We start from the raw sequence: 25145 nt of genomic DNA on the forward strand, positions 1-25145 counted from the left end.
TGACACGCTAATTTTCGACCGTGCCGCGTCTGCACGTGACATTCTGACCTCGTGATCATCGCCCTTTCAACAAACTCTCTGCAACGTCTCTTAACACAAACTTTTTGATCTTACCACTACCTGTCAACGGCACTTCAGCGTCACAGTCCTCTCCTAGCCAGAAGATGTGTACAGGAGCTTTGTGTCTGCCGAGTACTTTCCGTACCCATGCCTGCACTTCTGCTAAATCTGGCTTGTCTGTATTCAGCTCGTGTGAGAGGAAGGCAGCAGGTACCTCGACGTAACGGGGATGTGAGACGCCGACGACGATGGCGCGGGTGATGGATGGGTGTGCGACGAGACGTTCTTCGATTTCTAGGGGGTAGATGTTTTCGCCTCCTGGTATGCTGTTAGTACAGAAGTAATGGGAGATGTACTGATTGTAGGGGAATTCCCACCTCGGATGATGATATCCTTGAACCTTCCGGTGATGGTACAGTATCCATCTACGTCCAAGACTGCCTCGTCACCAGTGTGTAGCCACGGCTCGCCATACTCATCGCGCACGATAAGTTCCGCCGTCTTCTCAGCATTTTCCCAGTATCCACGACAGACTTGGTATCCCGCGACGCAGAGCTCGCCCCTAACACCGATCGGTACGATGCGATCCTGATGGTCTACTATTTTTACCCGCGCATGAGGCAATACTGTTCCAACAGTAGTCAACCGCGCATGCAGCGAGTCGTTTGTATGCGCGTTGAACACTGTAGGGCTCGCTTCCGTGAGCCCATACGAAGATGTAAAGTCCGACATGTTGAGCTCATTGACCATGCGCTCCATGAGCCATTTTGGCACTGGACTGCCCGCCACAATGCCCGTTCTGAGATCACTTGTCCATCCCTCCGGCCGTGGGACATCCATTATAGACTCCATCATGGCGGGTACACCATGTAGGGCTGTGCAGCGTTCTGCATCGATCGCCCGCATGCAAGCAACGGGATCGAAGGATTCGGCTGGGAAGACAATCTTGGCACCGTGTGTGAGGCAAGCGAGGAGACCGAGTGTTAGACCGAAGCAATGGAAGAGGGGCGGCGGGCAGCAAAGGGTGTCGTTGGGTGTGAGATCCATGCGATCGCCTATGAAGCGCGAGTTGTTGATCAAATTGCTAAACGAAGTCAGACGCGCATTGGTTGAATAGAAGAGACACTTACTGGTGTGTCAACATGGCAGCTTTTGGGTTTCCGGTGCTGCCACTTGTGAATTGGAGGTTTGCGACATCGTAGGGACTTATTATGCCGTCGAAGATGTCTAAGATGTGCTCGGGGATATATTGGGCTTCTTCGATGAGGGAGGAGTAGCTGATGAAGCTGTCGTGTTGGCCGCGGATCAGACATACAGTCTTGAGGTCTGGTAGTGTGGACGCGACATCGGGTTGGCTGAGCTTGTGCAGTAATGGTCCGTTGTCGAAGCGCGCGATCGTGGGTGTTGTGAAGAGTACTCTACATTCTACCTTGGTCAGTTTCGTTTTTCATACCACCCGTCAAGAACACTTACTTGTATGTTTTAGCGCGTACTCCATCTCTGTCGCCGTATACGTGTTGTTAAGCGTAACACAAATGCCCCCTACCCTTGCGCATGCAAAGAAAAGTGCAATATACTTTTCGCAATTACCGCTCATGATTCCTATCCTATCTCTTGGTCTTACACCCTCTTTCAGCAACGCTCTTGCTAGCAAGCTCGACTCGTCCCATAGCTGCTGGTATGTCCACCGCGCGCCAGTCCAGGGAATGACAACAGCTTCATTCTCCGGATAGCAATCGACTTGTTTCCGAAGTAGTTGTGACAGGGTCAACTGGAGTAGTGGCGGATCCAATGGCCCGGCGACGATAGAGAGGTTGGGATATGGAGGTAGGATATATGGGTCGATCTGGAGTAGTGTTTGGTTGAGACGTTGTAAAGCGTCATTCCGCGATTGATCATACAATTCCGCCATCTCGTTATCAGATCTTGCGATCCAACGTCGAAAAGTTACTGAACGAATTCAATATGCCGCCCGATGGATACACTATCTTGTGGTAATAGGTATAAATTGGCGACTTAGATGATGAAAAGCGTAGAAAGAAAACGATAGCGAAGCAACGGTATACAGTAGTACCCAGAGACAGTCGAGCGCTTGACGATGAATCTTCGAGGTACCAACACTGGCCATAGCGATAGCAACAGCGATAATGACGGTGCCTTTCGCCGATGGCTCGGATCTAAGCTTAAGCACCAGCAGGACCAGGCCATCTTTGATCTCCAGTCCTGCCGTCTTCCGGAGATAGAGAGCAAACGTACTTAGTGGGTCATCTCTCATCCTTTGGAATCGAAACGAAACAGGCCATGACATGGCTGGCTTGCTGGGCCTCCACGCGTAGCTCTACCTACTCTTTCCAGGCGCAACGCCGCGGTCAGTACTATGGCCAGTCTAGCAGACACCGTCAAGTGATTGGCATAATTTTTGTGCTCACAGCGGGAGAAGATCGGCACTGGCTGGTCGCCGTAGTGTAGAGAACGAACAGCCCAGGACCGATGACAGTAAGCGGCGAAGCCACCATGGTCAGGGTAGTTAGCCGACAGGGGTCGGGCGTTCGATCTTGATCTGATAAGATTAAACCGGCCATCAAAGCCGGTCGACGCTGCTGCGACATCGGTGCATCACATGTCGTATGTTGTATACGAGGTGCGTGCATAGCATTCATGCAGGCTTGCAAATTTTTTATCAGATCAAAAAGAAAATTTAATCAGATGGAAGTGCGAGTAAGGCGTCGGGACAAGATGGGTGTGGAGGTGGGAAGGAATCCTAGCGCCTGGGCAATAACTATCCCGTAAATTTCCTTGCATCCGCTGCGTGGTTTGTAGCAGCTGCCCCATCAGGCATCATGGTGTCATGCTGGTGCATCTGATAAAAATTCTTCTCGTCGCGTAGCGGTACTATCTGATTCGAGAAGATATGCCGCGGACTATTTCCAGGGTTGCGCCAGTCGTAGTGCTGCATCGCCGTTACGTGTTGCATCCACACACGCATCTCCACAAAGTGACCGATCCTAGTCGCAATCGAATACGCCTTAGGTCGCACGAAGGCACTGACACTCCACGCCCTTTCTGGGCGCAGAGACTAGGCGCCCACCATGCAACGACGGATCAGATAAAAGAGTGCGGCTAATTATCAGATCCGCGTCCTGCATACACGAGCCGGGGTTGCTCCGGGCGTCATTGGACGGCTGGGGTGCGAGGTCATGTCATTCGTGACGTGCGTGCCATCGGTTAGCGTGGGATATACGAGCATACCGGAAGAACGCTACGCAGCGATTGTTCTTGCGAGAGCGATGCCGAAGCTGTCTAATGACTAGCGGTATGTTGCAGCCGTCTCGAGGCGAATCTCGGGAGATGGAGCTTGATCTGTAGGTAGATGATAATCAGTAATCACAAAATAGCCAGAAGAATATCCATGCCATGCTGAGTTGATGGTCAAAATTTGTTCGTATTTACATTAATGAAAATAATTGTAGTTGCGTGGTATTAGAAACAAAGTGCGAGATGGCAGTCTACAACTTTGACTTGGCGCCTGCATCCAGGCTTGGGCGAACCTTCTTCTCCCCATCCCAGGTGAAAGGACTCAATGTGAAGAATTTCTCTCGGTTGACCATCATCAAAGCACTACGCTTGTGTGGAAGGTCCATGATCTTCTCAACGTGGAAACCGTGGGCGAAGTCATATGCTAGCACAGTGCTGCTTGTTGCTGCTGGTTCACCTACCAGGTTCCAGGTGCGTGGCTCATCAAGGAACATGTAGTGCATGAGGCCAGACCACCATGCAGAAACACGGTAAGGCCCTCTGAATCGAACGTCGCCGACGAGTGAGTGCCTGCCGCGGTCATAAGGCGAAGACTGGTAGTGAGCACCCATGTGATCCTCCTGTGACATGTGTTAGTCAAAAGGTTACATTGGGTCGGACACGATCTTGACTTACCATTGCCCAATAAACTTCAAAGTAGGCAAACAGAATGTCGTCGAAAGCAGCGAACATGGTGAGTACGTGGGGGTCCTCATGCAGCTTTCGGAGATATTCACGGTGTTGATCCAGAGTGCCGGTTTCGTTCCAACCTGCAGCGACACGTGGGTCGTTTTGCCACTTGTTGAATAGTCGGAGATGCTCATCATTGGTGTAGTCAAGAGCCACCATTGTAAAATGCTCCTTCAGGTGTGGCACCCATCGACTGTAAATGATCGAGCCAGGCTCAGGCTTTGGTTCACGGACAGGATGTTGCGTATGCCGTGGTACAGCCGGGAACTGAGTCGATGGTGCATTCTGGAATGGAAATGGAGGATATGGTCTCTGGATCGGCTTTCCAGAGGTGTGAAGGTGCGGTGCCCAGACTGGACGAGCTCCGAATGGAGATGCGGCGCCCTGCCAGAATGTTGCTCGGAAGAGGAGGTGACCATCGTGAGGCGCCGAAGCATTGGAAGCCTTTGGATGTGAGTGGAAAAGGCCGGTGGCATAAAGCTCATTGGCTAGTTCCTGCGAGTCTTTCCCAGAGAATAGCACGCGGAAATTCTCGATTAGCGGGTGCAGTGAGACCAACGCGTAGGCGATGAGCCAAAGTTGCGGGACGGTTGGCCGATCCTTGTTCCAAGAGACTGTTACATATGGGGATCTTCGAGTGCGAGCCCAAGAACTGTTGTCTCCCTTCGCTGGTACTGCATCTTGGCTCAAGGTGCTAATGTCGGTGAATGAAACAGTTTCGTTATGTAGAACTGCCGGCGGAGCAACCTCCTTGCCTGTGGTGTTCGCTGAAGAAAGCTGGACTTGGTAGCTTATGGGCTGTCCTTTCGGTGCCACATTAACGATAGTGTATGCGGTTAGATATGGGTGAGGAAGCTTGAGAACGAGCGGTTCTTGTGCGGTATTCTGCGTTTCCTGTCGCGCCATAATGAAGTTGGATGATGAAGAAGAAGAAGATATGAGCAGAAGATAGCAGATGCAGTTGATTGCGCGACAGCAATGGGCGAGCAGCTATAACCCTATCGTTCGAGGTCGTTCAAGATGCTCAGGACTCCAACGTGTGAACGTTTAACCGAGGTCGTCCCTAATATCCGGGATAGTTTAGTCCACCACATTACGCAGGCTTAGGCGATGGTGGATTTGTTACCCATCCTCCGGCAAGAAAAACTGGTCACAGGGCTGTCGTGCGGACGTGGCGTGAGGAAAGCTCCGACTGGGTGGCTGGCCACCCCATGTGGGCCTTGGGCTAGCACCCACATGCAAGCTGGCGTATGTGGACGCAAAGACTCGCGCACTTGTGCCGCTGACGCTAGCCATCGGTGACATCGTTGTTTTGAGTGTGGGCATCGACACATCTAGCTGATACTGGCCGGTGCGCAAGGCCTGCAAATTGTGCCTAAGTTGTGCGGTTGTGTTATGGTGCTGTAGTACTATATTTTTAGCGTCGAAACACCTTCTTGATGTACACACCTAGAAGGCGATAATCGACATCTGCTTCAAACGAATCAATCCTTCATCCATAATGACTTCAACCGAGAGAACAACTCCTACGCCCATGGCAGATTCATCGCCATACTACGACCTCGTATGCGTCGGCTTTGGCGCAGCGCAATTGGCAACAGCCATTGCCAACCGCGAATCCAGCAAACCTTCGAAGATGCTCTTTGTTGAGAAGAAGACCTCCTTCTCATGGGCATCAGATTCGCAAATGTCGAGAACACGGATGGAAAGCCCATTCATGTACGATCTCGCAACACTCCGCAACCCAAGGACTGCTTTCAGCTATGTCAACTATCTGCTTGCTCGCAAGCGCCTCATCGAGTTTGCAAACTCAGACCGACTCAACCCTCTGCGAGAAGAGTTCGAGGACTATATGAGGTGGTGCGCTGAGCACTTCAAAGATGAGGTACGCTATGGCAGCGAGGTTGTTGGCGTAGCTCCAGAGGTAGATTCGGATGCTGTACAAAGCTGGAAAGTGGCTGTCAAAGACAGCGCCGGCAAGACGCATGTAGTGCGAGCACGAAGCATAGTCGCTCCCTCACCATCAAGAATGAGCAGTCCAGCTGCGGAGCCGTTGCCCACCGTCGACTTCTTGTCTGGACAGCGAATAATATCGATGCACAACTACCCCAGCAGGCGGAACGAATTGCGAGGTGCAAACGAGCGACCATTGAACATTTCCCTCGTCGGATCCGGCGAAAAGACTACGGAGATTCTCGACGATTTGTTGTCGTGCCCCCGCCTGGGCAACATTACAGTCGTTACAGAAGACGAGTCGTTGGCGCCATTGACGGTTCTCAACGACAGCAAGCCATCGCAACCCCAACTCTGCTCCATTTGGGCGAAGCCAACCAGCAATCAGACAGCTTCTGTGACAGAAGCCTCAGAGCTCGTCCAGAAGATCTATGACCGCGCGTACGAGAAGCAAGTCCGATCCAAGGGCGAGTACAGACTACGCGTCATCATTGGAAAAGATGCCGCTGGCGCGTGCTCACAGTCCGACTTCATCATTAGGGATACGACAACAAACCCGCTCTCCAACACCGCACTATTCCAGAGCATCGACACGCTCATCTTAGGCTGTCGGCCAAAGGGAGATAGCCTGGAGGAAGTGCAATTCAAGCGTGGCGCTGTCGCTGAGGGCTGCCGCTTGTGGCTGGTGTCCTCAAAGTCTAATGGAGGACGTGCGTTAGCCAAGGACATCGCCTTGATGGCAGGTGAGATCGTGCGCAAGGTATCGACAGGGTCTGATGCTGTACGGGATGGCGCCGGACTACAAGTCCAGGCTAGGATATAGGGCGGGTGATGGTGTGCAGGTGTGGGTTCTTGTTTCCAAGGTTTAGGCGCTAGATGATGCAAATTTTTATCTAATCTGATGCAAACTGAGCACAGACCATAATGCAAGTGACACGTCCTTCTCTCCACTCACGGCCTGCACCTCACGAACCACCAACCCACACTACTTTCCACTACACATCCTTCTTCACGTGACGCTATACCCCTTCACGCTATGCTAGCAAATTGCCCTGCTGCTGCACTATGTCGATCCTGGCCGTCGCCTCCTGGCGGGGCCAAAGCGCCCTGGCGAACCTCATGCAGGTGTCTTCGCGCGTCTTCATCACAGCATACAGCAAGGGATATTCTTTCTCAAGCTGCTAAACACATCTCATAGGCTCAATGCCTTTCAGCAAGCCCTCGGGGGCCTCTATCAGGCAGTTCTTTAGCTTTCTCCATCTCCTCTTCTACGCAGACCCGACATGGCTCGACAAGATACTGGTGTTTGTTGGCGCTATAGCTGCCATCGCAGCAGGCGTACCGTTCCCGCTCATTGGAATCGTCTTTGGTCAATTGGTCGATGAGATCAATGTAGCAACATGCAACAATCGCGATGGTGGCTCCAATGGGGACGAAGAAGCCGATATCACGCCCAAGATTCTATTGCTTGTCTACATCGCTATCGGCAGCTTCGCTTGCATCTACATACATCTTGTATGCTGGAACTTGGCATCGCAGCGGCTAGCTCAACGCATCCGAGACCGCTACCTTAGGAACCTGCTACGACAAGACATGGCCTTCTTCGACAACCTACAAGCCGGAGAAGTATCATCTCGACTCAATGGCGACATCCAAGCCATCGAGAGCGGAACTGGCGAGAAGGTCGGTGTGGCATTAACTTGCCTCTCCTTCTGTGTTACTGCCTATATCGTTGGCTTCATCAAGAACGCCGAGTTGGCTGGCATGCTCGTGTCATTAATCCCTGCATTCTTGCTCATGGCAGTGGTTGGTGGTCACTTTGTTGGCAAGTATAGTGCCAGGCTCGGCTCATGCTTTGGGTCTGCTAGCGCTATCGCGTCTGAAGCTCTCAGTCACGTTGGTCTCGTGCACGCGCTCGGAGCGAATGCAAGACTCGAAGAGAAGTTCGAGAGCCACCTAGGCAATGCTCGGGAAGCAGGCATCAAGAAATCCATGACTGCTGCTGTACAAGCTGGTCTGCTCTACTTTATCGCCTTTTCAGCTAGTGCCCTGGGTTATTGGCAGGGTAGTCGTAGAGTCGCAGACTCTTTAGAGGGCAAGGGCAGTGCCACTATTGGAGAAATCTATACTGTCACCTTCATTCTTCTTGATGGTAAGTACCTCTTTGAGCCTGTACATGGTCATTGGCTGACGTCTTTTCAACAGGTGCTATTGTCTTGAGTCAGATCGCGCCCATGTTGCCACTGTTCGGTGGTGCCATATCAGCATTTGGGCGCTTGCGCAAGGATATCGAAACTCAGCCTACCATCGATAACACGTCGTCATCTGCAGAAAAGCCTACTGACGTCGAGGGTACTGTTGAGTTCCGCAATGTTGCGTTCACATACTCTTCAAGGCCTGACCATCCCGTGCTGAACGGTATCAACTTGACATGCGAAGCCGGTAAAATGACTGCCATTGTTGGTCTCTCTGGTAGCGGCAAATCCACCGTCGCAAGCCTCATCAGCCGCTTCTATGACCCGCAATCCGGTGACGTACTTCTGGATGGGCGCAACGTCAAAGACATCAATGTCAAGACTCTCCGAGGCTTCATCAGCCTTGTGCAACAAGAGCCATCGCTTCTCGATCGCTCTATCCTGGAGAACATCGCTCTCGGTCTAGTCAATAGTCCACCTCACGCCCACCTCGAGAAGACACTGTTGAGTGGCATCCTCGCCCAAGTTGCAGAGGACGTTAGGGGCGGCCAAGAACTCAATCGTGTTGCCGAGAACGCTGGCCCAGAAGTGGTAGAGATCCTTCAGCTGGTGAGACAGGCTGCAGACCTTGCCGATGTTGCTGTATTCATTGACCGCCTGGAATTCGGTTTCGCGACCTCAGTCGGTTCAAGTGGCAGCCTTGTCAGTGGTGGGCAGAAGCAACGTGTTGCTCTTGCTCGAGCGCTCGTCCGCGACCCGCGTATCTTGATCCTCGACGAGGCCACTGCTGCCCTGGATTCTGCCAGTGAACAACGTATCCAAGCTGCCATAGACCGGGCTTCCCAAGGCCGAACAGTGGTCTCGATCGCCCATCGACTGTCTACCATCAGAGCTGCTTCGAAAATCATCGTCATGAAGAAGGGTGACATCATCGAGCAGGGCACTCACGATCAGCTAATGGAATTGGATGGATCATACGCGGACATGATTCGCCTACAATCTGTCAAAACCGAGGATGGCCCGTCAAGCTCAAGGACCAGTCTGGATTCGCGCGACACTATTATTGATGAGAAGTTGACATTGAGCGCTCAAGAGCCTAATGCGGTACCAGCAAGCGATGCGCAGGCCGTTGACCCCGTTGAGCATACCAAGGGTGTCGTCATTTCAGGTTCCATCAGAAAGACCATGTTTCCATTAACACGACCGTACATGGGCATCGTGGTGCTGGCTTTCTGCGGAGCACTGATAGTAGGAGGGCAATACTGCGGGTCTGGCCTCTTATTCGGTAACATCATGGGCACAATGTCCCCTTGCAACTCCCCAGACTACATTCGGTCTAGGGGTGAGCTATTGTCCGGAATGTGGTTCATGCTTGCCTGTGTTGCTTTCCTTGCCAACTTCACCAGCTGGGCATCATTTGGTCTTTTGTCTGAGCGACTTATCTACAAGGTCCGCAATCTGTCCCTGCACACGCTGCTCCAGCAGCCGCTGCAATGGCATGAATCCGAGGCGAGAAACCCATCAATGCTGCTTGAGTTCATCACCAAGGACGGCAATTCCTTGGCAGGCTTTAGTGGCTCCATCGTTGGCACGCTTTTCTCCGTCGTTGTTAACTTCGTGGCCGCTATCATCCTGTCTCACATCATCGCATGGCGAATCGCGATCGTATGTCTTGTTATCGTACCGCTACTTTTGGGTGCTGGTTACATGCAGTTACGCGCCATCGGCCGCTTTGCTGTAAAGCATGCCGGCGCGTTCTCATCTTCCATCGGTGTTACTATTGAAGCCGTCTCGAACATCAAGACTGTGCATGCATTGTCAATTGAAGAAGAGATCATACAAACCTACCGGAGATCGTTGAAAGCTCCGCGCAAAGAGATGGTGAAGCAAAGCTTCAAGACCAACGTCTGGTTAGCTGTCGCCAATTCTTGTGGTAGCTTCATCTACGCCTTTGCCTACTGGTGGGGCTCGAAAAACATCATCGAAGGCAGATATACCCAGACCGAGTTCTTCGTCATCCTCATCGCCATGCTCGTCTCCGCACAGTTGTGGGGTCAACTATTCACCCTCGCGCCTGAAATAGCCAAGGCTAAGAGCGCCATCGGGCGCATCTGTGGACTGATCGAGCTCGGCAAGGACACCCCCCCTACAGGACACCAGAAGGCACTATCCGAAAAAGCACAGGACGATGTTGAGGCAAATGCTGAATCGCCATTGCCCGCCTCCCCACAAGGCGGTGCCAGAGTTGTCTTCCGAGATGTCGGCTTCGCGTATCCAGCGCGTCCCGGTGTTCCAGTGCTAACATCGCTTTCATTGACCATCCAGCCAGGTCAATTCTGCGCCTTGGTCGGTCCTTCAGGTGCAGGCAAGAGTACTGTCCTGGCCCTTCTTGAGCGATTTTACTCTCCTTCCTCAGGCAGCATCTCCATCAATGGGTTCGATATATCACGACACCATGGCGCGTCTTTCCGCGATGATATCGCCTATGTTCCCCAAGAGAACGTACTCTTCCAAGGAAGCATCAAGTTCAACATCGGGTTGGGAGCAAGACCCGGCCATGAACCATCCGACGAGGAGATTCAAGAAGCCTGTAAACTGGCAAATATACATGACACCATCGTCGATCTTCCCCAAGGCTACGATACCGAGTGTGGCTCCAACGGTAACCAGCTGTCTGGTGGTCAGCGTCAACGTTTATCTATCGCACGAGCTCTTGTACGGAAGCCAAAGTTGCTGCTACTGGATGAGAGTACGAGCGCACTCGACGCAGAGAGCGAGAAGGCTTTGGAGCAAGGCCTCGAGCGGGCTGTCAAGGGCCACGGCGTGACAGTTATTGCAATCGCCCATCGACTGAGGACGATCGCCAGAGCTGATGTTATTTTCCTCGTCGAGGCAGGTAAGGTAGTAGATCAAGGACGTCACGAGGAATTGGTGCAGCGTAGTGAGAGTTACCGTGTCAATGCTCTCCACCAGATGCTGGGTTGAGTCTTGTTTAGTTTAATAGACATTCTTAATTCGCCTTCAGCTATATTGGCATTATGCCAGCTCTACAGACTTTGGTAATCTCTTCTCTCCGCCTTCCGGTAACCAGACGTACAATGGACATTCCTCGTTCTCCCCTGCGCCATTGGTCTCGTTAGATTTGACCAACTTCTCCTTCAGTTTTCGACTTCCCATCTTCTCGTAGAGCTTAACGCCCTCCTTGGAGCTCTCTATATACATTGGCAGACCAGTCTGCTGGGCGATGGTCGTCTCATGTTTGAATAACAACTCACCAATACCTTTCCGTTGGTAGTCGGGATGTACAGCCATCACGTGGCAGTAGATGTACTTCTCATTGAGCCACAACTTCTCCCTCGTATCCCAGAGTGGCTTAACAAGGGCCTCGGCTCGTTCTCGTTCTTTCCCCTCCAACCATCCGATCTCACCCTTCTTCCAATCACTCGGCGCAATGTATACGTCACAAAGCGCCATCCCAACAATCTTGTTAGTCTCGGTGTCGATGCATTTGAACGTATATTGCGTCGCACTTGTCTTCCAATACTCCGTGACATGAGCGGTGTGAGCCTGCCTTCATACTAGTCAGCTCATGGATCAACGGCATCTAACGGTAGATCCAAACCAAAGATGGGTACTTACCGAAATTCGGAATTCGCGTCCGTCAAGTCCTTCTCGGTAGCCGAGGGGAACAATGCGCGCGTGAGTGCGTTGTCCTTGAAGGCTGCGAAGTATACATCGTACACGGCGCTAATGTCCGGTACCAGTGTGGGAAGGATCACGAACCCCATTTTGAGTGGCTCGTCACTTAGTAAAATTTTGATCTAGGACCTGAGCAGCGGGGAAGGATCTAGACCGTTTGCTGGTGGAGGGTTCAACTCAAGGTACGAAAGGTCTGGTAACGTTTGACAGCTGCAGTAAAACGCTCGACCCTGAGACATGAACTTGGTAGCATTTTGTCGCCCACTATGCTCAAAAGTTGCACGATCCACCCAAAATGCCCAGCTTTCTGGTTGAGAGATCGTCGGTCACGCATACAGCATACTTTGAGTTCGACCTGGTGGAGGAACGCGCACCATAGCTGTGCCAATCTCTCGGCTGCCTGAGGAACCGCCTGCTTCGTAACGCTAGGGGAGAGGGCGCAAAACTAGTATACAAGACCCACACGTCTAGGAGCAAACACATCACGCCACCGACGACGACCAGACCTTCTCCATTGAGACGCTTGGTCGTTTCTACTGTGCCTCCCCCTCGCATGTGCCGATTAAAGTTATCTGATCCGTTCTTAGCGAGGCTTTCCCGTCGAACGATACATCAAATCAGCATTGTTTCATAGCGCAAAAAGTCCTACGCCTATGTGCATATTTATCATTTACCGCGACCAGCGCGTCGAAAGGCACTGTACCGTAGCGGCAAGTTTACGCGTGGGATGACCGTATTTCGCGTATGTTGCATTTCCACAGCTCCGGGCCTTCTTCGTGCGACCAGCAATATCCCTAATTCAAAATGCACGACACTTAAAGCCGGCTTGTGTTGTCGATCGATGCAAAGAATGGCGCATGGATGCTGTTATTGGTCGGCAGCACTCCTCCGAACATCGGCCGTTATCAGATCAAAACGATTTGCGGCGCCAGCGACGTAACCCTGCATGACTCCTACTCCATCGGGCAATTCCGTGCATGCATCGGTAGCACACCATCAAATTTATCAGATGAAAGGCCATGACGCCGCCTTTCCCGCTAGAATTATCTGATCCGCTAAGTGTGGGGATGAGCATGCAGGGCGAAGAGGGTTTTTCTTACGGCTAAACCGTGGTACCTTACCCGATCCCACCATCCCCTCCGCGTTTACGTTAGGCGATGCGCAATACAGCCTGTATCGAGAAAGACACAATGGCGCGAAAAAGCGGACCCTGTTACTACGTCGTAAGAGAAAACTATGACGCCGACGGCTGTCCGACCGAGGATGATGGATCAGTCGGCGTGGGTTGGTGTGCTTGTGCCGGAGCCTTGTCCTAGCTCAATGTGTGGAGAGATCAGTCCGTGTGTGAAGCGAAAGCTCGATGGGGAGGTTGATGAACTCGCGGCTTTGCGACACTTGGCCATTACTACAACAGTGTCTGGGGTTTGGATCATCCGGCACGGAAATATCTTCATCCCTTCATCACCGCCTCTCCTTCGAAAACAGATATTAACTTTGAAATGAAGAGACCACACAGCAGCTTGAACGGCGGCAAGATGCATCTACGTAACGGCGAGCATGCATCGCACTTTAGCGGCGCTCCAGACGAGCATATCGCGAAGAAAGTGCAAAGCAATGGCGCATCAACCAAGAATGGCAATCATGAAGCCTTAAATACGAACGGCCACAGCTCCAAGACGAACGAGGCTCGAGCAAAGATCCCGAATAACCTAACCCCAGATGCTCTGCTGGACACCGTTCTTGCTGCTTGGGCGGCACTCATGCACAGATACCAAAGAGATGTCTTCCATCAATTCTCTTGGGGCGTGGTCAGTGCCAATGGTCGAGCGACACAAACCATCAACACAACTGACCTCAACTTGACAAGCCACAAGACGGCCGCGAGTTTGAGGTCACAGATCAGCAATGTGCGATCGAAGGAGTACGATGCACATAACGCCACTCTCTTTCTTAACGATGGTTCGACACACGAGGTATTAGTTCACTCATCCATCTTTACGACAAGACTAACCTGTATTAGTGGACTTTCGAGGTATCTCTTGACAGGGAAGGAGACTCTCTCCATGCCACCTCAAGATGGCAGACGAATACCATGTCTCGTCATCAAGCCGTCTCTGAACTTCATTTCTTTGTTTCAATTCTTGATACCCTATTTAGCGACCCTGATTGCCTGCTGTCCGCATTCGACAATGTTTCAGAAGAAGAGCTTGATGAGTTGTGGAGCTGGAATAGTCCTCTACAGCCAGAGTTGAGATTCTGCATGCATGAGAAGGTCTCCGAGCAAGCTGCGCTACATCCGGAAAAGATCGCCATAGATGCATGGGACGGCACTTTGACATATCGTCAAGTAGAAGACTACTCTACCGATCTGGCTCAAACTCTACGACTACTGGACGATTCGCCGAACCAAATCATTCCGGTGCTTTTCGAGAAATCGCGATGGACTTCAGTGGCGGTGCTCGCAGTTATGAAGGCCGGAGCATGCTTCGCACTCCTTGATCCAGCACAACCCGAAGGCCGACTACGAGCAGTAGTACAGCAAGTCAGCGCTAAGCTCTTTGTTTCGTCCAAAGCTCAAGCTACGCTAGCTGCACGTGTCGCTCCCGCGGCAACAATCATCCCAATCTCAGCATCCAAGTTCGACAAGGTGTACTCTCCATGCGCCGCGCAGCAACCAAAGACAACTCTCCCGCCAGTATCACCAGATCAGCCCTTGTACATCCAGTTTACTAGTGGCAGTACCGGTCTTCCAAAAGGATGCATTCTTACGCACAGTCAGTATACGTCTGGTGCGATACCACGAGCTGATGCTGTGGGCTATCGATTGCATTCTCGCGTGCTGGACTTTGCGAGTTATGCCTTTGACGTATGCATTGACTCTATGTTGTGTACACTCGCTCACGGCGCGACGCTCTGTACACCTTCCGATGAGCGCCGTATGAACGACATGAGTGGCGCGATGCGCGATATGCGCGTGACCTTCGCTGGCATGACCCCTTCTGTGGCTCGGACGCTCGATGTAGATATCCTAGATCATCTAGAGTCTATCGCTCTAGGTGGTGAAGGGGTGTCAACTAGCGATGCCATGTCGTGGGGTCAAAGGACAAGGGTTGTTAACGCCTATGGACCATCTGAAGCTACAGTTGGCGCGACCATCAATGACAACGTGGCTGCCAAACCATACATTACCATGGGCAAGCGCAAGGGTTGTGCGATCTGGCTTACTGAGCCTGAAGACCACAACAAGCTTGTACCTCCTGGTGCAGTTGGCGAACTGCTCATTGAGGGCCCTATAGTTGGTAACGGTTATCTCAACAACCCGGCGAAGACCAAGGAAGTTTTCATTGAAGATCCTGAATTCTTGATTAAAGGAAGTAAGAGCTATCCAGGTCGACATGGGCGCATCTACAAGACTGGTGATCTAGTACGTTTTGATCCCGACGGCAACGGCGAGCCCATCTTTGTCGGACGGCAGGACCAGCAAGTCAAGCTCCGCGGCCAACGTATTGAGCTGGCCGAAATCGAGTTCAACATGCAGAAGCATCTTCCTGCAGATACCCAGCTCGCTGTTGAAGTCATCAAGCCCAGCGGAGGTGGTGAGCAGACGCTAGTTGCTTTCCTTGTGGAACAGAAAAAGAACGGCATGCGACATTTGGATGGAAACGTCTTCGGCAGCTTCACCACCAAGTTCCAAGCAGCTCTCAAAGCTATGACTAAACAGCTCGCTATTGACCTTCCTGGATACATGGTACCGAGCGCTTACATCCCGCTTTGGAAGATGCCGCTACTTGTTTCTTGCAAGACCGACAGAAAGCGTCTCCGCGAAATCGGCACTTCAGTCACACGCCAGGATCTCAGACGCTTCAACTCGGTCATCTCGGAGAAGAAGGAGCCTACGACTGAGATGGAGCTCAAGTTGCGATCACTTTGGGGGAAGCTGCTTGGTGGTGAGGAAGACTTCAGCGCCAATGACAACTTCTTTAGCATGGGTGGAGATTCACTAAGGGCTATGAGGCTGGTAGCTGCGGCGAGAGAGGCTGGACTCATATTGAACGTCCCGGATATCATGCTGAATCCAACACTGTCTGCCATGGCTGCCAAGGCGAAGCCTTTGTCGGAGGAAGCATCGAACGATGTACCACCTTTCTCTATGGTCGGCAAAGATTGGGATGAACAGTCAGCCAAGACCGAGACTGCCAGGCTCTGTGGTGTTGATGATGACGACGTTGAGGACGTGTATCCTTGCACACCGCTTCAAGAAGGACTCATGGCTCTCTCAGCCAAGTTTCAGGATGCTTATGTCGCTCAGCGAATCGCAACATTACCGTCGGCGACCGCTCAGCGTCTGAAGGAAGCCTTTGATACCGCCGTAGAAGGATCGCCAATCCTACGTACCCGAATCGTCAACGTTTCTGGTCGGGGCTTGTTCCAGGTCGTCCTCAGAAATGGTCAGCTGCTGCGCGAGCATGGCTCTGACCCCGCAGAATATCTTCGACGTGACCGCGAAGAAGCCATGGATCTGGGAACCGCTCTGTTCCGCTATGGCTTGGTCCAAGAAGCTGGCAGCGACAAGACTCACTTTGTCATCACGATGCACCATGCTGTTTACGACGGCTGGTCAATGCCTCTGGTCTTTGATCGCATTAACCGTGCTTTTAACGGTCTGCAGACTGAAAGGTCTGTATCTTTCAAGCACTTTATCAAGCACCTCACTAGCCTGGATCCAGCGGAGGCTCAAGATTATTGGAAAGAGCGGTTGAACGGTGTCAGCCCGCATCAGTTCCCTCCTCTGCCGCAGAAGGGGTACATCACTCAAGCCGATTCGTTGCTAGAGCACTACGTTACCGTCCCAACAACGGCACACAACAAACTTACTCTCGCGACTATCATCCGTGGAGCCTGGGCGCTGGTATCGTCATTGTATATGGGCCATCCAGATGTCGTCTTCGGTGAGACACTTACAGGTCGCTCCGCACCTGTGAACGGAATTGAGGAGATTGAAGGTCCTATGATCACGACTGTTCCAATCCGCGTTCGATTGAGTCTTGACCGGCCAATTTCTGAATACCTTCAATCCGTTCACGCGCAAACTGTAAAGCAGATTCCTCACGAGCACTTGGGGTTGCAGAACATCCGCCGATTGAGTAAGGACGCCCGTGTAGCGTGCGACCTGCGTACCGGTCTTGTCTTGCATCCTAGGGAGGACGATGTCGGCGAAGTCGATATGGAGACTGTACCAGCTAACACGTTCCTCCCTGCTGATGATGCGGAAGCTGCACGCGAAGCACTCAAGTTCAACACCTACGCACTCATGCTCGTGTGCACACTAGATGAGAATGGTTTCTTGATTATGGCCAGTTTCGATTCGAAGTGCATCAGCAAGGATGCCATGGAGAGGGTGCTCGTTGTGATGAACCGTGTCGTCACGGCGTTCTTGGGTAACCCTGAAAGCAAGCTGGGTGACGTCGCTGTACTTGATCCTGCCGAAGCGCAAGATGCAGAGACGATGAGACCGCGAGATGTCATGAGTGACAGTGGCATTGGTACGTCGCCGGTCGACAGCCCGAAGCTGGATGCTACGACCAAGGCGTTGTCGCCAAACGAAGAGAAGCTGCGTAGTATCCTCGGCCGCATCTTGGGCATGTCTGAGACGGAGATCAAGCCTAGAGATAGCTTCTTTGAACTAGGTGGCGACTCGATTGGTGCCATGCGACTTGTTTCCGATGCACGCGCCCAAGGCTTGACCCTTACCGTGGCTCAAGTCTTCCAGAGCCAATCTTTGGCTGAACTGGCGGCCTCAATCGGAAACAAGAAAGAGGACAAGCTGTTGGAAATCTTGAGTCGCATTCTTGGTATGTCCAAGAGCGAGATCAATGGCAGTGACAGCTTCTTCGAACTAGGAGGAGACTCCATCGGCGCCATGCGCCTTGTTTCTGATGCACGCGCTCAAGGCCTCAACATCACCGTCGCGCAGGTCTTCCAAAGCCAATCACTTTCGGAACTCGCCTCATCAGCCGAAGAGACAAGCTCGTCGCAGACTGAGACCAAATCTAACGCACCTTACGCTGCGCTTGGCAAGGAAGCGTCACTTTACAGCCCCGACCGCATCGGCGCGTATCTTCAGGACCAGACTTGGGAGATTGCGGACATCTATCCGACAAGACCTCTTCAGCAGCTAGCTGTTGAGGGTACTGTAGACCTACCACGCTACTCACTGCGTTACGAGCTCATCAAGTTCGCGGCACCAGTCAACCGCGAAAAGCTGGAGCAAGCCTGCCAAGAGCTTGTTGCACGCAACGAAGTCTTGCGCACTGTCTTTGTGAAAGACGAGAACAAGGTGCTCGGTGTGGTTCTGTCTTCTCTACGAGTCCCCTACACCGAGATCGCAGTACCTGATGGTGAAGACATTAATGCATTCGCCCAAGCAAACATACAAAAGGACATCGAAGCACCGAAGCCACATGGTTCATCCTTTGTGGCGTTTATGCTCTTCACCGATGCCAAGTCCGGCGCTTCAACCCTCGTCTTCCGCATCTCCCACGCCCAATATGACGAAATCTGCTTACCCATCCTGTACGAGCAGCTTTCGGCGCTATACGCAGGTACCGAGGTACCAGAGACCATACCATTCAGCAGACACGTAAACCACGTGGTGCTAGACAACATGCCAAAAGCCATTCCATACTGGCAAAACCTCCTCTCCGGCTCCCAGATGTCTATCATGAAGCCTGACATCCCGCTCACACATCGCGGACCGGCAGATGTATACATGGAATTTGACATCTCAGCGCGTCCAGCAAATATCACCATTGGTTCACTGCCAACAGCTGCATGGGCACTCGTTCTCGCGCGCCGTCTCAGCCTCAAGGACGTGGTCTTTGGCGAAGTCGTTTCAGGCAGGAACATTGGCGCTTCAAACGCTGATCGTATCTTTGGACCTACGTGGCAGTACATTCCCTTCCGCGTGCCTTTCAACAACAGCTGGACATACCTCGACTTGTTAAACTTTGTGCAGCACCAGCATATTACTTCCGCGGCTTACGAATCCATGGGCTTTACTGAGATCGTAGAGAACTGCACAGATTGGGATGCGAAAAAGGTCAACTGGTTTGACACTGTTGTTCATCAGGCGCCTGCTTGGGTCGAGGAGATGCCGTTTGGTAATGGTGTTGAGGCGAAGTTTGAGACAACGTATCCACATGGTGAGCCACTGAGGGAGTGGAAGTGTCAGGCTTTTGTCAAGGATGGAGGAAAGAAGCTTGGGATTGAGATTGTTACTTTTGCGGAGTGGATCGACGTTGCCAAGGGTGTGCTGAAGGAGGTTGGTGAGGCGCTTGAGTGCTTGACAAAGAGCAGGGCGTCGGAGAAGATATTCGAAGGTGAAGATTCGGGAGAGCAGAGTCTGGCGGATTTTGAAGGTGTTATGTAGGTTAATCGTACCATGGTGTTAGGGTCAATAGGCGTTTGCGCGAGGGAAATCATATCATTTTTCATGACATTTGGAACTTCGACTGTGTGAGACAGGTCAGTTTCCAATGCTGCGCCATAATGCCGGGCCTAAACTCAATCTCGCCGTCCTTTCCTCGACAAGGTTCTGTTGGATAAAAGAATCTTCTTGTGTCGTTCATCGACTACCATGAATTCTGTTATCGTGCCGTTTCTTCGGTCCTATCTCTAGTTGTCTCACTATGCTACGCTCAATCAAGTCTCATCACCGCCAACGCCAGACTTGTTGAGTGTTGCAACAGCCAGAAAATGGCATTTGGTACATGGATACCTAAGCTCTTTCGAATGTATGGTGTCGAAGTGAGTGTCTTTAGTAACTCGTAACTCTTCCCAGCTAAGCACAGAACGGATATAACTTCCTTGGGCGTTGTCTGATATGCCGACGTAGCGTCACACACGTGCTTGTCATCGAGTTCAAATGTAACGACGGTGCTTCCGGACGACGTTATGGTACTACATAGTCGCAAATCGATGCAGAAGCGGCGGCGATGGCAAATGGTGGTTGCTAACAGACGACTCTGCTTCCCGTCTATATGTCGCCACTCCAATGGCGTTAGCTGAGTTTCATCCTATGTGTATATATCGACGCTCTCTTGCATACGATATGCCTTTCCTGATTACCACCGCCGCATTTAATCGTCTCTTGCCATCATCATATACCGATACTGTCTGTTTAACAATACATCTTTTGGTCGTTCCTTTCCAGGAGTCATACCCGCACTATTACAATGAAGCTTCTGTCAGCAATTGTCTCTCTCGCCGCCTTGACCGCAGCGGCCCCTTCACCAGGCTTTAGCAAGAGGCAAGAAGCTCTCACGGGCCCCATTCCGTCTCAAGAGACGGTCGCATGCGGCGATGATCCCAATCGCACCTATTGCTTCGACGAAGTCGTATGGGGAAGGGGTATGTCAACATCCTGCTGGAAGTGCAGCGCTGATTCTTGCTAGGCCAAGATTACCAAACCACTCTGCACAAATACTGTCAATACCAGTACGCCGATGACGCGCTCAGCTGTCACGGATGCATGCGCCAGCCATTTCCGACTGATAATTGCGCCGCCGCGCCTGGCGCTTGGAATTCGGCGTTCTTCTGTACAGAGGGTATTTACAAGTTTGCCTTTCGATGCAAGAACTGGTGCAAAGAAGGGAAGTGTATCCGATGAACGATGGTGTGGTTGACGCTGGGATTGTGGAGTGCTGCTTGGAAAGGGCGGGGGGAAGAACAAGGGGGTCTCATCGCTCAAGTTGGTTAGCTTGACCTGGTCGTGCAGAGAGTTCGGCGCCCCACTCCCTGATGATCCATGACGATCCTTGGAAGCTTTCTTGCAGCAATGGCAAAGTGTGGTTTTGCTAGCAGCCTCGTCGCTAATGTTGTGGATGCTGTGCAACAACCACGACAGGTCGCTCCTTGGTTCACGTGCTTTCATGATTAGTATCATATCTTGGCGTTCTTCCATGCTCCGCATCTCTCTCGCGGCACCCCAGCGTTCGCTCACTAACGACAAGTCGAAATCGCTTAGCTTTAGGGCGCGTGCCTGAAAATCACACTCACCGTCGCAGCTCCTAGCCTCCAGGCAGCGATAAGAAGTTGCAAAGCATAATCACCCCAGGGCTCTAACGGACCCTCCAAAAACGCCAGAATGACAGCGTATATCCCGTACCTGCCCGCAGAAATCCATCGCATTATCGCGGAATACGTCCATCGCGAAGATCTGCCAAGCTACCGGCTCGTCAACAGACAACTGTGCGACATGGCCACCGAGGAATTATTCAGCACAATCGTTTTCCACTACAGTACTGCGAGCATTGATCGCCTGAAAAGGCTCGGTTGGAATGCACGTCTTCGAGGACAGGTGAAGAACATCTTCTGGGACGTCAACCAGTGGAGCGTAGGTAATGTGCGCGACTTTCACGAATGGGAGCAGTACTTCACACAGATAGCACAGCTTGATCGGTGGCGCAACGCCAACTACGACTCATCAGGATACACTCAGCTATCGCAGAACCGACGAGAATGGGAAGCGTACCTTGATCGAGTTGCGGACGAGAGAAAGGCAAGAGTGGATCGGGACAGCCTGCAAGTATTGGAGCGCTTCTACAACCTACATTCAATCCACATCGTCAACGGCGACCTCTTTTTGGCCCACCGTGGTCTTCAAAAGGTTGCGGAAGATTGTCCGAACGCTTCATCTGGACCAGTCGTATTCCGTAGAGGATTCGAAACCTACAGCCTTCGCAATATGCCTGGAATTGAGACTCTCCTGATCCCAGAGGAATATTGCAAATCCTCTCTGAAAGAGCTCACGCTGAATACAGTACACTTCAAGTGTTTTGCGCCATTGACGTCGAGTAATTTCGACAACTTATCAAGTTTGGATATCACGATCTTCTCGCGGACATTCCGCGACCGCTACCTTGACACGCAATGGGTAGTCTTAATGATCAAAGGTTTTAGGAGGTTTTTGGCGTCTTCAACACGGCTTGAATGTCTTCGAATCGACCTCAATCACGAGAAAGCAGAACCAAATTCCTATGATGTTGTTTTATCCATCGATCAGGTATTTGACAATAAGCATACGTGGTCGGCACTACGAACACTATCGTTGTGTCACTTCTCTGCGACGCCAGATACACTGTTATCGTTTCTGGGTAGACACAACTCAACACTAAAAGATCTCAGACTGCACAACATTAGCTGGATAGTGGACAATGGCGATGAACGCGGCGAACCAGAGCAGAGATTTTATGCTCCATCAGCGTCCGTTCGACACTGTGCATGGCCGAGAGTACTGCAAGAGATGAGAAAGTTTTTGTCTCTCGATCATGCAACTGTAACGGGAAAGCTTGGTGAAAACAGACATATGCACGGATGGAGATTACACGAAAAAGACGACGAGCTTGCTGCAGCAGTCTCGGACTATCTAGTAAGGGGAGGGCAGTGCCCGTTAACAGCCGATAATGCTGATTTCGATCCTGAGTCTGACACTGATTCCAAGAGGGAAGGTAGCGCAGCCTAGTCTATCTCAAACGCATCACCACAGCGCTGAGACGAATCTATAATGTTTACATGTGGTTCTCTGTCAGGACTTGATTGCGCCAATTTCGCTATGCAGAGGGGGATATGACCCAATCATTCCAGACGCGCATAGAGACACGAGTGCGACAATGTTCACAGTCCTACGATCAATGAAGAATATATCTTGGATACACATGGTATTATACTAGAGTATTTACAGAATGGTTTCTCACACCAAGCCTCTAAAACGGGCAGAACTAGCCAAATAATGCTAGTCAAGAAGTCAAACAAGTTCTAGTAGTTGTACTTATAGCACAGGGTCGATCCAGTGGTGTCAAGGATATCCCTAACCTTGACGTCTGGCCTGATGCCGTATACATTGATGTTGGTGTCGAGGGTAAGCGGGTTGCCGGCTTTGTCGTTGCCGTTGATGCTGCTCAAACGGGCAGAGTTCTTGTTTTGCCAGATGCGGAAGTTGCGGTCGACGAAACCATGGTGCAACCAGAAGATGGGGTCGGCGGGCGAACCGTAGGTGTCTTGCATGACAGCTCCGATACCGTTGTGGCCCCAAGCGTGAGGACCACCCTCGGCGCAGGAAGCCATACCAGCAAAGTCGTTGTAAGCATTGCACTGAGCAACGTAGTCGGAGTTGCAGTATTGCGTCTTTGCGGCGTCACCGTTGCGGGCAAGGCAATGAGGCTGGTTGCCTGAGCCAGGACCGATGTTGATGGCGAGGTTGGCGAATTGCTGCACCGGGTTAGTTTGTTGTTCACTTGAGGCGCGTCGGACAAGGATTTGTACTTACGCCATTGGTTACACAGTTACCGCCAAGGGCGATGCCTCCCAACCACTTAGCAGAGAAGATGGAAGATTGCGAGAATTTGCCAGCATAGCGTGTCTCGTCGAACCAGGGAAGAGGTACGCTCAAGCCACACTCTGACCGCAGGACGTCCTCGAAGGTCCAGAGGTAGTAACGGTGCCAGAGCAAGAACTTGGAGCTTCCGTGCACATTGGGTGTGAGAGTCTGATGCAGCGCGACGAGATCCTCGTATCGGCTCTTGGATGCGGGGAATCGGCCTGAGGGGGCGCGACCCATCAAGCACTTGACTGAGTCAACAAACGCCTGCTTGCTGCTGTCAGGGAAGGAATCCCACTCGACACGGGTGCGGACGTTGGAGCATGTTGCAGCAGCGGCGAAGGTTGTGATGCGGAGTGATTGGGCTTCAGGTGCCTGCTCCTCTGGCTGTGTGGCGTTGTGCTCCTGGAAGATACGCTTGGCATCCTCGAGAGGAATTGGCTGGACGAATTTTGGTGTGTCTGCGAAGATGTTGAGGGGAAGAGCCTTGGTGAGCTTGGTGAGAGGAAGTTCCTGAGGAGATGGGAGCGCAGCAACGCTGGCTACGGTAGCCAAAGTGGCAGTGAAGAATGCGGTACGCATGATTAAGGTAAAAGGGTATTATTAAAGTACGAAGGATCCCGATTGACAGTAGTTAGAAAGCGAAGGATAGCAACCCAGGAACGAATGCGGGTGCTTGGTGTTATGGTTGAGCGAGCTGTACGAAAGAAGAGGTCCCGACAATGCAGGACTACCAGACATCCTTATACCTGGGACCTGCATCTCGCGCCTAACCGCCGGATTGCCTGCAGCTTGCGCCTCGTTCTGCAGATCAATCTCAGTCCGCGCGACAAGCCGTCTCACCAGGGACACCTGATCATCCGCCATGGAAATACGAAGCGCGCATGTACCGTGGGTGTCGATACGGCCTAGGCCTGCAACGTTGTATTGGAAAGTAAGTTGGCGTGCGCGAGCTACAACGGTAAGAACAAATGATAAGTGGAAAGCTAAACTGCTTTTGCGCTGTGGCTCATCAAAGAGAGCCGAACTTCCAGGTCAGGCCTACCTCGGTATTTGCTGGTTTACACACGGGGATGATGCTGCTTGCCATGGCTCTTGGACCTGCTTACTGGTACGAGGCGAACCCGAGTCGAGCGAAATTGTCAAAGGGCTGAGGCGAACTACTGTGGAGCTTGTCTTTTTCCTGGGCTTCCCACGCTGCGTTCACGAGGCGGACCTGCCGACTGCCGGACGGCAGCGTCGTTCTGATTGGATGGCGCATCGTGTTCTTCTCTTCGCTTCCAAAGCTCTTCCCATCCAAAAATAGTGCCTCAGGAACGCCCTAGGTGCCTAACAATGTTCCGGTGGTGCTGGCGTCTGCCAACGTGCCAATACTGTCATGCAGATTGTCACATCGCGCGTGGGCACATCATCAAAGGGGATACGGCTTCGTCATCTTCGTACAGTTACTGTGTTAGCATTCCCCTATGTAGGATAAGCTCACACCGTTCTTCTCCAGCCGTGTGATGGTGGGAAATGGCTGAAGTTACGAGGCTGGTGGCGGTGCTGGATGAAAGGGGGATCGACACCATGCATTTTGTTCCTTCGCTAGATTTGCACCCACCACTTGCATCGTCACGCAAAATCGCTCCACACATATACGGGAATAACCTCGCACGAAAAATGTCCGCTATCACGACCTTATCATGCACTTCCATGACCGCAATCTCCCAGCGCACAGGCTATCAGCCCGCTATTTTGAGACGCAGACTCCACTCCCACTTTGCATGCCTCATCTTCCCGTCGTACGAGCGATTAATTCCACAGTACGAAGAAGGATTGGTGATGATGTTGGAAGGGTAGCCAGCCAAAGTGGTATACGGCCTACCCCGCCAACT

General features: G+C 52.0%; 9 protein-coding genes across 9 annotated transcripts; 5 read left to right on the forward strand and 4 right to left on the reverse strand.

The window, feature by feature from the left end:
* Positions 1 to 55: 55 nt before the first annotated feature.
* On the reverse strand, positions 56 to 1972 carry AA0111_g9969 (putative acyl-CoA synthetase; the record flags this gene model as incomplete). Its single annotated transcript, XM_028656587.1, has 4 exons — positions 56 to 378; positions 438 to 1144; positions 1191 to 1485; positions 1534 to 1972. 4 exons carry the CDS (start codon positions 1970 to 1972, stop codon positions 56 to 58), a joined length of 1764 nt encoding a protein of 587 aa, XP_028502351.1.
* A 1594-nt stretch (positions 1973 to 3566) lies between these two features.
* On the reverse strand, positions 3567 to 4950 carry AA0111_g9970 (hypothetical protein; the record flags this gene model as incomplete). The annotated part of the gene is made up of 2 exons (XM_028656589.1): positions 3567 to 3935; positions 3991 to 4950. 2 exons carry the CDS (start codon positions 4948 to 4950, stop codon positions 3567 to 3569), a joined length of 1329 nt encoding a protein of 442 aa, XP_028502460.1.
* Positions 4951 to 5545: 595 nt separating this feature from the next.
* AA0111_g9971 (hypothetical protein) lies at positions 5546 to 6820 on the forward strand (the record flags this gene model as incomplete). Its single annotated transcript, XM_028656590.1, has 1 exon — positions 5546 to 6820. One exon carries the CDS (start codon positions 5546 to 5548, stop codon positions 6818 to 6820), a length of 1275 nt encoding a protein of 424 aa, XP_028502415.1.
* Positions 6821 to 7200: 380 nt separating this feature from the next.
* On the forward strand, positions 7201 to 11177 carry AA0111_g9972 (Leptomycin B resistance protein pmd1; the record flags this gene model as incomplete). The annotated part of the gene is made up of 2 exons (XM_028656591.1): positions 7201 to 8149; positions 8203 to 11177. 2 exons carry the CDS (start codon positions 7201 to 7203, stop codon positions 11175 to 11177), a joined length of 3924 nt encoding a protein of 1307 aa, XP_028502416.1.
* Positions 11178 to 11228: 51 nt separating this feature from the next.
* Positions 11229 to 11980, reverse strand: AA0111_g9973 (hypothetical protein; the record flags this gene model as incomplete). The annotated part of the gene is made up of 2 exons (XM_028656592.1): positions 11229 to 11763; positions 11832 to 11980. The coding sequence occupies 2 exons, from the start codon at positions 11978 to 11980 to the stop codon at positions 11229 to 11231; spliced, it is 684 nt and encodes a 227-aa protein (XP_028502440.1).
* Positions 11981 to 13390: 1410 nt separating this feature from the next.
* AA0111_g9974 (Nonribosomal peptide synthetase 4) lies at positions 13391 to 19320 on the forward strand (the record flags this gene model as incomplete). Its single annotated transcript, XM_028656593.1, has 2 exons — positions 13391 to 13864; positions 13912 to 19320. The coding sequence occupies 2 exons, from the start codon at positions 13391 to 13393 to the stop codon at positions 19318 to 19320; spliced, it is 5883 nt and encodes a 1960-aa protein (XP_028502413.1).
* An 805-nt stretch (positions 19321 to 20125) lies between these two features.
* Positions 20126 to 20559, forward strand: AA0111_g9975 (hypothetical protein; the record flags this gene model as incomplete). The annotated part of the gene is made up of 2 exons (XM_028656594.1): positions 20126 to 20300; positions 20345 to 20559. The coding sequence occupies 2 exons, from the start codon at positions 20126 to 20128 to the stop codon at positions 20557 to 20559; spliced, it is 390 nt and encodes a 129-aa protein (XP_028502412.1).
* A 477-nt stretch (positions 20560 to 21036) lies between these two features.
* On the forward strand, positions 21037 to 22413 carry AA0111_g9976 (hypothetical protein; the record flags this gene model as incomplete). The annotated part of the gene is made up of 1 exon (XM_028656595.1): positions 21037 to 22413. One exon carries the CDS (start codon positions 21037 to 21039, stop codon positions 22411 to 22413), a length of 1377 nt encoding a protein of 458 aa, XP_028502414.1.
* Positions 22414 to 22706: 293 nt separating this feature from the next.
* On the reverse strand, positions 22707 to 23850 carry AA0111_g9977 (hypothetical protein; the record flags this gene model as incomplete). Its single annotated transcript, XM_028656596.1, has 2 exons — positions 22707 to 23159; positions 23218 to 23850. The coding sequence occupies 2 exons, from the start codon at positions 23848 to 23850 to the stop codon at positions 22707 to 22709; spliced, it is 1086 nt and encodes a 361-aa protein (XP_028502462.1).
* Positions 23851 to 25145: the final 1295 nt, after the last annotated feature.

This window comes from Alternaria arborescens (genome assembly GCF_004154835.1).
Source record: "Alternaria arborescens strain FERA 675 chromosome Unknown contig_31, whole genome shotgun sequence".
Taxonomy (NCBI): domain Eukaryota; kingdom Fungi; phylum Ascomycota; class Dothideomycetes; order Pleosporales; family Pleosporaceae; genus Alternaria; species Alternaria arborescens.